General features: G+C 31.0%; 1 protein-coding gene across 1 annotated transcript; it reads left to right on the top strand.

The window, feature by feature from the left end:
• Window positions 1-3582: 3582 nt before the first annotated feature.
• LOC112734299 (uncharacterized) lies at window positions 3583-4969 on the top strand. Its single transcript, XM_025783554.3, has 2 exons — window positions 3583-4123; window positions 4232-4969. Exons 1-2 carry the CDS (start codon window positions 3764-3766, stop codon window positions 4880-4882), a joined length of 1011 nt encoding a protein of 336 aa, XP_025639339.1. The 5' UTR covers window positions 3583-3763; the 3' UTR covers window positions 4883-4969.
• The last annotated feature ends 10281 nt before the right edge of the window (window positions 4970-15250 follow it).

Genomic DNA, 15250 nt, shown 5'->3' with positions numbered 1-15250 from the left:
GTGTAACCTGGAGTTTTTCCCAGATTTCTTTGGCTGTCTTGCATCTAGACACCTTCCGGTACTCTTCAAAGCTGATAGCACAGTGAAGAAGGTTGATTGCTTTAGCGTTCAGCTCTATCTTCTTCTTGTCATCTTCATTCCATTCAGCTTCTTCTTTCGGAGTCACCACTCCATCAGCACTTGTTTTTGTTGGGATCTTGGGACCACTCACAACGATCTTCCATAAGTTGTAGTCAATGGATTGGATGAAGATCCTTATCCTTTCTTTCCAGTAGGAATAGTTCTTTCCGTTAAAGAAAGGTGGCCGGTTGTTTGACTGGCCTTCAGTGAGGGTGTAGGCAATTGTGGTTGTGCCCAAATTGTTCGCCATTGGATCTTTGCTCCAAGCGGTTAAGCTTGATTCTTGTGACCTTAGCTCCTGATACCAATTGAAGGTTGTGGTAGGCTTAGAGAAGGGGGGTTGAATCTATGCCTTCCTTTTAATTACTGTTGTTACCCTTTTAGAACAGATTTGCAATTCTGATTCTGTTTTAACTTAGCAGCGGAAATTTATGAGACAATTTATTTTTGTCTCATGAATATCAAAAAACAGAACACAGCAGAGAAGAGAAAAGCTAACACCAGCATGTATCCTGGTTCGGTTGCCTTGTGCTATGAAACCTACATCCAGTCTCCTCCACAACTATGGAAGAATTTCACTATAGTAAACAGTATTACATACACCAATAACACAGGATTGACCCAATCCTTTCACACTCAAGTTCTAACCTAACTTGACATTGGCTATGCTAATACCTAACTATACCTCTTAGTGCTAACCCAACTAAGAAAGGGATACCTCACAGGTACAAGATACAAGACATGAACACACTTAAAGAAATCTGAAAATAACTCTAGGCTTTTCTCTCAAGTGTTTCACTCAGCCTTTTTTCACTCATGGCTTTTACTTGAGTTTTTTTCACAATGCCTTTTCTCACTAGAAATTACAGAATGATAAACATTGAAAAGAACATTACAATCAGTAAAACATGAAGGAGATTGACTTCATCAGCAGCTTCTTTGCTATGTGCAAAACCAGATTCACAAATCTCAGCTTGAGTTCTTCAGTATTGGCCGAATGCTTCTTTGAAAGAAAGCATTATCCAAGTAGAGGAACTTCTTAACAGAACACTGTTCTTACACTCTGGTTTTCTCTCCTTAGTTTCTGAATGAACAGCAAACTTCTTATATCTCCTTGCATGTGGCTGAGTTCTTCTTCCAAGGTCAACACCTTGAGCCTTGAGCTTCACCAACCCACAAGCTTACTTTTTCTTCTCAAGCATCAAAGTAGAACCTTTGCTTCTGACTTTTCCAACTTGACCGAAAGCCATGAAGAAGTAACCGGAATTGTTTTCCACTGGTCAACCAAATCTGAACCATAGAGATGCAACTTGGTCCCCAAGTTTTGATTAAGTCCGTAGATACACAGCAGAATGGGGCAGAAAACAACTTTCCCTTCAAAGCCATTTTCGAGTAGTGCAGAGAGTTGGGAAGAAGGGATGAGGATCTTGATGCATGCAAGATGAGATGGATTACCTTTCTTAAGCTTGATTTAGCTTGGGATTTCTGTTTTAGCTTCTGTGCTTCAAGCTTCCACTCTCTCTCTCTTGCTTCTTTGGTTAATGGCTTATGGAAGAAGCTTTTCTTCTCTTTCTCTTTCTTGCTTTTTCTGAAATCTTGATGTGACTTGATTAGAAGGAAGAAGAACGTTGCTTTTGGTTAAGCAGGAGAGAGGGAATTTCAATTCTGAAATCAGTTCGGGCTTGGATCGGTTATTAGTATGCATGGCCCGTTTTAATTTCTTTGGTTTCTTCCTTTGCTTTTGCTTGGGCTCTTTATTTTACTTTCAGCCCAATATTCTTTGCTGAATGCCTTTTATTCCATTTGGGCTATTAACATTTGGTCTGCAACAATAAACAATTAGTTAATAGGTAGATATAATTAATCAACACTAATTATTTATTTTGCTCAAAAATAATGTTTGTCATCATTAATTAATTTAGTTAATTTCTTAACTCAACAGAGGCGACATCGTATTTCAGGAGAGAAATAATGAGGAAGATGTTGTTACAGGAGCTACAACTAGGAAGATGATGTTGTTGTCGTTGTTGCAATTTCGGAGTGGCTGAGATATGTTGTTGTTGCAGCTTGCAGCAGCTTCTGGGAGGTTTGAAGGAGGAAAAGAGTGACAACAGATGATGTTTATTTTTGTTGTAGTTGCATTGGGGAGGGAGGGAGTGAGGGAGAATGAAGAAAAAGTAGAGGAAGAGGTGTAACGGAATCCATTTGACAGCTCAGCCAATTCTATTAACGGAATAGATTTTTATTTACGATCGGGTATTTTTGTAGCGCTTTTCAATATTTTAAATGTATTTTTGTCGTTAATAAAAGTGGAGGTTATTTTTGTCAACGTTCTAATAATTTGAAGACAGAATTGGTAATTTACTCTCTCTCTCTATATATATTAATTATTAATATTTTATCATAAAATTATTTTTGTAACCTTCACTTTTTTGAAATATTTAAAACTTAAAAATTGGAATCTAAAATTTAAAATTTATTAAAATTCTAATTAATAAAATAGCTATATTTAGCTTTAGAAAAATAACTTATTGTTCTTACTTTGAATTCAGTTTCTTAAATAATTAAAAAAATATTCTGTTAAAATAATTAATTAATAATATTTATTATTAATTTATAATGATTAAATCAATAGTTAAAAAACGACACTACTTATATATAAAGATAAAATTATGCCACATTTATTTCTAATTTATAGTAAAAACTTAATTACTTTCATAGACATAGTCAGCATTAGTGCATTACTATTAGCAGAGATGACATAATACAACTGGTCATATATTACAATTATATGCGAAAGAAAAGGTATGTGTGTGTTCTTTTTCTCCATCTCTTTATCTACCTATATTTGATAGTCTTGTATCAAGATAAATTTAGATAATAGATACACCCAAATTTTTTGTTTAGTTGTTTATGATTTTACTTTTTTTTCCCCGATATTAAGAGATATCTTTTCCTAAAACAATGTCTATGTAATTAGATTCTCTTAGCTTTTGCTCCATTGCTAATTAAAAAAAGAGTCATATAAATATATATATATATATATATATATATATATATATATATATATAGTTATGTTTCCATTACACATGCATTTTACATTTTGTAATAATATTACTCTTAAGGAATTAATACCTTTTTTTTGGGTCTTGTAAGAGGAATTACTCTTTTTATTTTCCCTCACAATCTCTTTACATTAATAGAAGACTATTTTACATAAAAAAAAAAAAAAAAACACTTAAGTACAATCAATTTTATATAAAACTTTAAAAGTCGTTAAATAATTTGATATATTTAACTAAATTATTATTTAAATAATTCTCAACCACCAACTATTAATTTAACATAAAATTAACTAAGTTTTAACTAAAAAAAATTAAGAAAACAATAGATTCTCAATCATCCTCTCCACTCTCTAAAGGAAACAGCCATAATTGCACCCAACATAGAGTAACTTTCACCATACAAAGTTAAATCAATGAAATCTCTCTAAAAACTAACAACTTTGTTTTCTTCCATTGCCCTCAATCCCATTTTTCCTTAACCTTTCCAATTATATATAAACCCCATCAATCTCCATCAACTTTCCTTCAAAACCCTTCTCTCTCTTTTCTTGTTTCTTCTTCTCTTATTAATCTTGCTTATGGCTTCTCCATGCAACAACAACAACTCTTCTGTCAATGGCTTCTACAACTTCCTTACTCAAGGACTCAACAACCTTCACCAGAACAACAACAACTTCATGTCTATGCAGTTCATGTCAAAGGTTCTTTCATCTCTACAATCTTTTCATTCACAGTTAACCATTCTTGTCCAGAGGCTTTGCTTGCCTGTTGGAGGAAAATGGCTTGATGAGTACATGGATGAAAGCTCTAGGCTTTGGGATGTGTGTCATGCCCTCAAATCTGCCATCTCTGGAATGGAAAACTATTACTCTTCTGCCTCCAATATAGCTTCCTCAATGGATAACTACCATCACTTCACTCCTGAGCTTTCACATCAGGTTGCCATGATCACAATTCTTTACAATCAAATCAATCATGGCAGCAGAGACCACATAGAAATATATAGTTTTTTAACAATATTGTCTAATGTTCTTATGTATGTGCAGGTTATTAGGGCAATAAAAGTTTGTCAAAGGGAGATTCTAGGATTGGAAGAGGAGAACAAGAGCTTGATGGAGGCAAGGATTCAACCATTGTGTGAATGTATAAACAAGAATATCACAAGTGAGTCAAAGTTGAATGAGTTCAATGGATTCAGAGGTGTTCTTTATGCAATGAAGAGTGTTAGCTCATTGCTCCTCATGATTCTCCTATGTGGGGTTGCATATTGTTGCTCTTCTTCTTGCTTTGCATTTCAACAAACAGGTTATGATCATCATCATCATCATGAAGGCAACAACAACAACAACAACATGGGTTTTGGATCAAACTTCATGGCTTCAATGGGAAGGTTGCAGCACAAGGTTGCAGAAGAGATTGAACATGAGATTAATAATAATGGGCAGGCAGGGATTTTGCTACATGAATTCACACAAGCAAAGGTTGCCATGGAGGAAGTGAAAGTGGAGTTGGAGAGAGTAATGGTGTATGAAGAAGAATATGAAGAGGTTGTGATTGAAGAGAAAGTTGAGAATTTGAAGCATTGTTTTGGGTTTTTGAGATGTGGGCTTGAGACCATAACAGGGCAACTTGATGATTTCTTTGATGACATTGTTCAATCAAGGAAGATGCTTTTGGATATTTGCACCCATAACTAGATTTTAAGAATTTTTTGCATTCTCATTCTCTTCTATATAAATTTGAATTGAGTATAAATAAAACATCTCATTTTAGTTTTTTTTTTCCCTACGGTATTTTCAAACTCGATAGATTAAGGACTAATTCATTGCAGATTGAAATTTTATCTAAGAATTTATCGTTAGCCAATGAATTACTACATGCACAAGGCGAGATTCGAAACTCGACAGTAGTGAATTGATTTGCATGGTACTAGCCTTTTGGTGTTTGCCACCTAGAAGAAGCTTTTCCGATGAAACCGAAAAAAGGAAAAGAAAAATTCAAGAGAGAATGTGATTCCTTCTTTGAAGGAAAGCAACATTATTATTCTGCTCCAAATAGATAGATGAGAAAAACCAGAGGTTTTTGTTTAGAAGCCAATGACTTGAATACAGAGAAATAATTATAATATAGAATTTGATACAATTTGAATAGAGTTAAAGAATGAAACTTATATTCCCTTATTATATTGATGGAGTCAATGGGAATATTTGTAAAGAATAACTACAGATCAGTATTAATTATTCTTCTATTGTTGTGTATTAAAGTTTCCCCTCATCAAATATCACAAATTACAATTCTGTATTCTCTGAAAAGTTATATTGATTTTCTTTTAAATGTTTCATTATTGTGGATGAATCTAATAGCATAATCTGCCACTATATATAGAACCGAATTTAGATTTATCAAGAATGAAACAGGGAATGGAGCAGTCATATGTACACAATGAACACTTGGCTTTTCTTACAAGTTTCTTTATACTCAAAAGTGATAAAATGCCATATTCTCACTCCCTTATTACATACTTTTACTTTTAGATAAAATGTAATACTCTTAGATAAAAGAGTTCAACTAGCAATATATTTTTTTCATTTAATATCAATTATTTTTTAAAATTATAAATTATAAACATTATATTTTAAATTCTAAATTTTAAATTTTAAATCCTTCAAAAAATAAAGGTTAAAAAATATTTTTACAATAAAAAAATTTAAAATTTAATTACTCTGTGATCTATATAGTTTCACCAAATTTATAGTTAGATTCTTATATTTTTTTTTTCAATTAGGTCTCTAAATTATTTTAAGTTGGACAAAAACGTTTGAATTATCAAAATATTATGTTCCCAAATTAAAGAAACCATTGATGAATGATAATTATCAAAATATTGTGTTTTATTTGATTAATAATAAATAAAAATGTATTGGTAGAATATTAAGTGTGAATAAAATTACAATTCAATTCTTTTGATTGTAAGAATAATTTAATGATCTTTTGCAAGTAACAAAAAAAAAAAAAAAGAAAAACAGCAAAATCAATTACTCACATCACATTTATTATTAATTGTGTAAATAGTGTAAATAATATCTGATTTTATAGTGAACAAAATGTGAGTGAATAGAACCTTTGATTTCTATAAAGAATGGAAGTCACAAACAAAATTTAACAGTATCCGACATGGTTAAGACATAGTAAGTGAAAAACTTTCTCACAAGATTGACTACCAATAAAGCCTAAACAGCTATGCAAATGTGAAAAGTGAAAACTACAAGAAGAGAGATCTTCCCCCTGTTTTCGGTTTAAAGTTGATTCCTCCTAGGTAAAGAATAAAGTGCCAAGTGACAACATTGTCCATATCATTATAACATTCATACAATTGACCAACCTATAAAGCCTAAAACGAGTGATATATTTAAATATTATAATTTTTAGTATTTTTAAAGTTATAAAAAATACATAAATTAAAAAATCTAATTTTTATATTTCAAATTTTTTAATATTTTTAAAATATAAATTGGATAATTCGATTTTGTATTTTAGAAATTGGATGTCTTAAAATTAGAGGTCTAATTTTTTTACCACAAATTAAATGGTGCCATATTTGAGATTAACACTCTTAATAATTTATAATCTAAAAAAAATACTATTGTCAACCCAATATAAAAATAAAAAATGTAAATATGAGTATAACACAAAAGAAAGAAGGTGAATTCTATTATACCCTCTCTAAAATAAAGGATAAATTACTCTTTGTGATATATATATTGAAAGTAATTTACTAGATGAGTTTTATGAAGGAAAGAGATCTTTACAAATGCAATTGATACACTTGAAGATAGAGGAGAGCTTATGATCCGTAATGATAGAAGTCATAAAGACATTTGGAAAGATTTTTCATATCCTCAAGTCATAAACACAATTAAAGACATTGTTGTTAATGATGTCAAATATAAGTTTCAATGGATGGTAGATTCGGATCCTCATGAGATTAAAGACATTATTGTCGATGGGGTGGAGATCAAGTCGAATTCAATTGTAGACAATAGGATTTGCAAGATGAGGCGACAATTATGCACAAGAATTTAATCACTTTCATGGGACAAAAATTTTGCGGATAGTGAACTCCAACGATGTTATCACCATACAGAAGAGGGTGGAGAAGGCGCAATGGGTGTATGCTAAGTTAGTTGGGAAAGAGTTGCGCCTATGTAGCAGGAATTCTCCGTACCTCAGTAGCACAAATGTTACCACGTGTAACGAGCTGAATACGTACTTGCACCTTGTTGATGGGTTTGTGAGTTCACCGCAAAGAGATTTTTCCCGCGGTGACAGCTACCACCACACCATAAACTAAACTAAATTTAAATAATCACAAGAGAAAAAAAAAGAACATATACCTAATTATTATGGTTAATATTCAACTTAATTGTAATTATAAATACTATATATATCACAGGAGTAATTTACCTTTTATTTTAGAGAAGGTATAGTAGCATTCACAAAAAAAAATATGCCTGCTTAGTGATAAACTAACTTAAAAAACATCATATATCTTTTAATGAAATACAAAAATTTCTTCTTTTTCTTTCACAGTTTTAAGTGAGTAAATGTAGATACAAATTATATATAAATAACAAAATAAGAAGGAAAAAAAAACAAATATATAGAGCATGCATGGTATAACCAAAGCAATTATGATGGTCGAGGAAATTAAAGAATGAAAACTCAAGAATCAAACTGAATAAAGTGCCTTGAAAAGTCCCTTTCTCATTCCACCAGCTATAACCAATAATTAAAATAATGAGAGGTTAACTTGTTTCATACATACTATGAATGATGATAGAAATGGATCCTCCTCAGCAGAAAAAACACTTAAAAAAATAAAGTGTAATTTTTTATTTTTTATTTTTTAAATGAAACCAAAATTAAATAAAAAAAAATAATAAAAAATTAGATTGAATACTTGACAGCATCTAGTTTTTTTTCATTGAAAAAAATCCACTCTAAAATGATGATGATGGTACTTTGGCTACAAGGAAAGTAACTATCTAGGGCTTTCTTTTAAGGCTGTTAAATAATAATAATAATAGCCCATTACAATTAGTTGAAATTAAATTATCAATCATTAATCAGAATATGAAGTCCACGTGAATCGTTAATAACTAGTACGTATATAGTTTCACTTTTTTTTTTTGTAAATATTAAATAAAGACGTAATTATTCTTTTTTATTTTTTCTTAAAAACACATTCACTATCATTTCGAAGAAAAATAAAATCCATAAAAATGGACACGAATTGTGGGTTCAGCATAACAAAATCTCAAACGTGGAAGATCAGAATAATAGATATGACACATTCATTCTCTTATCTCAAAGATCAGCTATCCAAGCACATGCATATATAAAATATCTATCGTGATTCTACTCCTCTTAAAAATTTAAATTGATAAAAAAAATATAAATAATTATATTTTTAATAAATTTTTAAAATAAAAATAAAAAAAAATTATTTGATTTTGTATATATATTTTTTTGTTTGTCTTATATTATTTTTTTATTTTTAAAATCTAAAATTTTAATATTATATTATAATTTTTATTTTTTAAAAAAATTTAAACTAATAAAAAAAGATGCCAGGATTCATTCGAAAACCATATACATACACTTGTCTTTGTCAATGAATTGAAGGTCACTATCGAAGTCATGTTGGTGGCTCCATTAAATTTTGTAAAAAGTGTTTAATTAATTTTCCTTGTCAATAAGCATGGAGTATGGTGGAAATCACTTTTCATGTGACAAATGAGGTTGACATTTCATATCTCCTAATGGAGACTACCACCAATTTTCCCTCCATTCTTAATCATTATTCAATTTATTCTTATTATCATATATATATACGAGATCATGCATCATGTAATCAAAATTTATAAGGTTTTGCAAACAAAAAAATAAAAATGTCAGACAGTAGAATTTATTATTTTTAATTATTAGTTTAATTCTTTTAATTTAATAATTTAACAATATAATCATTAATAAAAAATAATAAACACTGCTGATCTTTTAGTATTTTTTAAAATCAAATATATATAATATATTAAAATAAATTATGCGTGCAAGAAATTTATCATATATATGCAGAGTATTATTTGAGAGTGAATAAAATTCACCTAACAAGGGTGGGAAAAATAAATGTGTCGGCATGAATTCAATATTCACGTGGTAATAAGAAAAAAATATGTCGGTAGTGGTGAACATCAATTATTACTAAATGAATTTGTTTATAATTAACTAATTAAGTGATGGTTAACTAGTATTGAATAATTACGTTGGACAAACTAGAGTTTGATGGAAGTGATTTTATAGAATTGATTTTGAATAGAAGTGAATTTATGTCAACATGATTTATGTTTGGCAATTTTTTAATAAAATTGATTTTGATAAAATAAATATTATTTAGATAATATTAGTTAAAATCACTTTTAGATAAATAATTAATTAATTACTAAAAAATATAATATTAAATTATAATATTATTTTTTTAAATATATTTATTTTTTTTATATTTTTAGTATTTTTTATATAATATTTTTTTATAATACTCTATTTTAGTATATTATAATTTTTTATTATTATAATAAAAATTAATATTTATTTATGAAATTAAAAATAACATACAAAAATTAATAACTTTTTAAATATTTTTTTATAGTAAAAATTAATATTTATTTATTAAATTAAAAAATATATAAAATAACATATTTTAGTACTCTTTTTAAGTATTTTTAATAATCTTATTTTTATTATTATTTTAAGTTCTAATTTTTTAAAAGTTATATTTTTATTATTATTTATAATTAATTTTTTATTTAGTTTATCATTTTTAATAGGAACAATAATACATATTATAAAAAATTAAAATAGTAAATAGTGCACACAAATTAGAATAATTGTTTTAATATTCTCCGTATTTATTTAGAAAAAATTATAAAAAAACCAATAATAACTAACAACAAACCTAAACGTAAGTTGAGTAAACGCATAAGCTATAATTTCTTACTGTTCTTGGGATGCAGAATCACATTGGCATTTAGAGAAAAAAAATTGCCAAATATTAAAGAACAGCGTTAAAAGCATTGAAACGCACTTTTATCCTTTCTAACGTGTTTCACAAACACACCTAATAGATTAAATGAGTAATCATTAAAACAAGTGCAGTCGTGAAACACCATATTTTGATCCAAACTTTCAAGACAACAAAATCACAAAATTCCTTTATATTGTATACACCTCAATTAATATATTCTCAATCTTAAAATAATTAGTCCATGGATATGTTCTTCAATTTCCAATACACTAAAATCTCGGTATCCATCCTCAATGATATTTTTTTCATTTCATTTCCTTTGGTGCATGCTTACGTTACCATGACACCAAAACAGATTTTAAGCTAAACTACTACAACTATATATATATATATGCACATAAAGGAAAAGCCCTTATTTAATGTTTTATTTTTTGAAATTTCGTTTTTTTTTTTTCGAAAAAATAATATTTCAACATATTTTTTAATAAAATTCTTAAACAATAAATATTGAAATTAAAAGATATATTTTTTTAAAACCGATCAAGTGTTAAGTAGTATTTATATCATATCATCATATCACCTAAATGGTTGTGGAAGAAGGAAAAAAAATCAATAAATAAATGCAAGTACAAACACAAATAAGCACATGGTATTGTGGCATGGATATTCAAATATTTGCTCGCTATATAGGTTGTCATGAGCATTATTGTAAAAGTCTACTTATTAAGATACGTATCTTGATGAATTCTAAACGGAAAAACAAAATAATTAGAAAGGAATATCATGGAGGCCACAACTTTTAATTTGGTGAAATCATTTTGAGGAAGATATGATGACGAAAACGTGGCCAATATAGAAGTTTCTTTGACACAACAGAGAATCCATAATATAGGTACGTTACCCTACATGCTTCATCTTCCAAAATGGGTTATGATGATCCATACTAAATTTAACCTAATATTTGACCTATAGTGTTATTAAACCACTCTTCAACTTTAGTTTATAACAACAATAATAAAAAAATCTCCTTAGTTCATGACAACAATAAAAAATCTCACAGCTCATAAATTTAGAATACATAAATTCGGTTACAATTTTAGCATATATATTTAGTTTCACCTTTTTAATTTTTCAATTAAAAAAATACATAATCATGGTATCAGAACTTCTCTTGATGAACTTTGTTGACATTCATGAATAAACTAATCAATTCAAATCCTAAAACCCCTTCAACCTCCCTATCACAATGAATAATTCACTATGGCTATGAATTTCAAAAATAAATATGAATTTTACTATATCCTCTCCTCTGTCTAATCCTCTTTTCTCGACTTGAGAACATTACAATAACTTGGTCTTGTCTTGACTGTTTTATTCTCTATCCTCTTTTATAACCCAAAGTGTTATCTATTTTGCCACTGCCTCTTCTGTCTGGATTGATTTGATCAAAGTAATCTTTTTCGGATTGTTGAGTTACAAGAAGTCTATATACTCAAGTAGGACACTGAAGTCTCTCTAGGAGAAACTTGTCAATTCTTGCCCTTTCCTAGTCTGTTTCTGTCCAGCAACATCACACAGATCACAATATTTCATAATTCGTTTTCTCAAGGGATTGGATGAACGGTTCTTGGTGGTATGATCTCAAATACTTCTTCTTGACCTATTACCTTCAGTAACTAGAGTTTTTGCATTGGTCATTCAACATGAACGACAGTTATAAGCCGCGCTGGGATTCTGGACGATCCGCGCTCCATCACTTCCGTCGTTGACACCCCTCTGGCTCAGATCGCGGTGGCTTCTCCTCCTGTTAAAACTGTTATGTTCTACATTCATGGCTGAATCAATTGTTGATTAGAAGAAGAAGGAGATTGTAGAAGGTGAGAGAGACAGTTAGAGAGAGAGAGAGAGAGAGAAGATTGGGAGCAAAACTGCCTTCAATATTTTTATTTACTTTTCTTAACTATTACAAATCCTGCTGTCACATATATATACATACATGTAAGTGAGAATAACTAATTTTACTAACCTGACTATGACAAACTAATCTCTATAATTAACAAACTAACTATCTAACTAACATTCTCCCTTAAGTTGATAGTTATGCATACTGTCATAATATCAACTTGGAGTAAAAAAAAAAAAACTGCAATCTAACTATGACACCATCTAACTAACTAACATTCCCCCTCAAGTTGGGAAAATGGAGAATTTCATATCACTAACTTGCAATAAGGGAAGATGTCAATCATCAAGTAACAAAATCAATGGTACCATTCCCCCTTAATTGAGGAGCATACAAATCGAACAGGCATAACTTGCTAAAACAATTCTGAAAAGGACCAGGTGCTAAGGCCTTGGTGAAGATATCCGCTATTTGATTTTTTCTTGAGATAGGTAGCAACTTAACTAACCCAGACACAGCTCTTTCTTGCACCACATGACAATCTACCTCAATGTGCTTAGTCCTTTCATGAAATATAAAGGGTAGACTGGTTATCACAATAAAAGAGAATAGGTTAAGTAATAGGAATATTAAGATTGTACAGAAGATATGACAACCATTGAACCTCACACACACCAGCTGCCATGGCTCTATACTCGGCTTTTGAGGATGACCTCGCTATAGTAGGTTGCTTTTTACTCTTCCAAGAAACCAAAGCATCACCCAAAAAGAAGCAATACCCAGAAATTGACCTCCTGGTATCTGGACAAGATGCCCAATCAGCATCAGTAAAGCCTTTCAGATAGAGGTCAGAAGAGATAGGAAATAGAAGGCCAATAGCGGGGGGCATTCTTGAGGTATTTCAACACACGAATCGCTGCTTGATAGTGGGCTGTTGTGGGGCAGTCCAAACACTGACTTAACTTGCTAAAGGTATAACAAATTTCCGGCCTTGTCGTGGTCAAATACACCAATCTCCCAACCAGTCTGCGATATGCTGAAATGTCATCATACGGAGGTGCAGTTGATCTGGATAGTTTTGATGTATACTCCATAAAAGAACTAACTGGTTTGGCATCACTCAAGCCATAGTCCTTCAACAAATCAGTGACATATTTTCTTTGACAAACAGAGATACCTTTGTTGCTCCTAGCTATTTCCAATCCTAAGAACTATTTGAGATCACCTATGTCCTTGATGCTGAATGCTTTGTCTAGAGCCATCTTTGTTTTTCTTATTTCATCTTGGTCATCCCCTGTCAGTATTAAATCATCCACATAAACCAAAACAGCAGTAAATGACTTGGCAGATTGTTTAGTGAAGAGAAAGTAATCATTGATGGATTGCTTGTACCCCAAACTAACTAACATTGAAGTCAGTTTCACATTCCATTACCTGCTGGCTTGTTTTAAGCCATAGAGAGACTTTCTGAGTTTGCAGACTAGGTCCGGTCTTAGTAGATGAAGGCCTTTAGGGGGTCTTATATAGATCTCCTCATCTAGATCGCCATGTAAAAATTCCATATTGACATCGAGTTGTTGCAAATACCAATTCTTAGCTGCTGAAATTGCCAAGAGAGTCCGAAGGGTTGCCATCTTCGCAACGGGACTATATGTGTCAAAAAAATCAAAACCAGGAGTTTGGGTGTAACCCTTTACAACCAACCGGGCCTTGTGGCGTTCAACAGATCCATCAAGCCTCAATTTCAGTTTAAAAACCCATTTAATACCAATTGTAGACTTGCCATAAGGAAGAGGGATGAGGTTCCATGTTTGGTTTGACTTTAAAGCATTTAATTTTACATTAATGGCCTCTTCCCAACATCTTTTGGGTTATAGCTTTCTCATAAGATGAAGGTTCAGATGCATTTGAAACAGCTAATGACAGTGCCTTATGAGTGGATGAGAGTTTATAGTATGATATGCAATGTGAAAAAGGATACAAGGATGATGATGATTGTGCAATTTTAATGTTGTGTTTGTAATTTGGAGTGTGTTTGAGTTTAGAGTTTAGTTTATTTAAGATTTGATTATGATGTTGTTTTTGTAATTCGAATTTTGTTTGGGTTATTATTCTAAGTGTTGAATTTAGTTTTAGACAAACAAGATTTTTAAAATTTTAAATATAAATATCGAAAAGATAATGCATGAAACATTAAATTATGTATGGTTTGTTACAATTATTTTTTAATTTACTTAAAAATAAGTTGAAAAAAGATTACATTTGAAAAATACCTAGTTGAAATGAAAAAATAACTTATTAGTGTGTATAATTATATTTATTATGAGAGTCAAAGGATACCTAGTTAAAATGGAAAAAAGAAAAAAACCTTCTTATTATATACATGTCACCATTATTAACACATATGAATAATGTTTTTTTCCCTTCGAAATGGAAATATGAAATATGAACAATATTCTAATAGCAGCTATTTTTTTTTTTTGGTCATGATTGTTTTTGCATCTTGAGTTCTTGACACCTTGGGCTAGCCCATGATCCCTTCCCAAACCCGAACACACAACCCACCCAGACCCAGAACCTTGTTCCCTATTCTAAGTTCGTAACATAGATGTAACCAATTCAAGCTTTCCCATGGCTTTTGAAGATACATCCCCTCCAATGCGGTGAAGCAAAAATCATTGTCTTCAGATCTGAATAAGTTGGGCAGGATAACGCGTGGACTTCGCTGTTATACTAACAGAGAGAGTTGCCGGAGAAATGTTTGTCGCTGAAAATTTTGCCGCAAATCTGCTTCACCATCGCTGCCCCTCATACAGCTTCTGCTACACCAGAATAAGGAAACCATTTGACCAGACTGTAGGAGTAACACTCATCCTGTTCGAAAGCTCTCGGATTAAGATTGCCATTGTCGCCGGAAGCTCCAATACAGATTGAAGATATTGATGCATGGATCTGAAGTCTGCAGCGTTCGTTTGTCATCGTTGATCTCGAGCTGAGCCTGCCTGGAATCATCCTGGGATGTCCGTTACCGCTCCCCATCGCCGACCCCAAAAGTTGAAGCCCCTGGTGGTGGATCCGCCG

The sequence above is a fragment of the Arachis hypogaea genome, chromosome 3 (genome assembly GCF_003086295.3).
Source record: "Arachis hypogaea cultivar Tifrunner chromosome 3, arahy.Tifrunner.gnm2.J5K5, whole genome shotgun sequence".
Classification (NCBI taxonomy): Eukaryota; Viridiplantae; Streptophyta; class Magnoliopsida; order Fabales; family Fabaceae; genus Arachis; species Arachis hypogaea.
This window is presented reverse-complemented; position numbering and strand designations above follow the sequence as displayed.

Bases quoted from the DNA above. Each gene is read 5' to 3' on its own strand.
- LOC112734299 (XM_025783554.3), top strand. From the start codon at position 3,764: ATGGCTTCTCCATGCAACAACAACAACTCTTCTGTCAATGGCTTCTAC. The intron at 4,124-4,231 runs GTTGCCATGATC...ATGTATGTGCAG, and splicing joins CTCCTGAGCTTTCACATCAG to GTTATTAGGGCAATAAAAGT.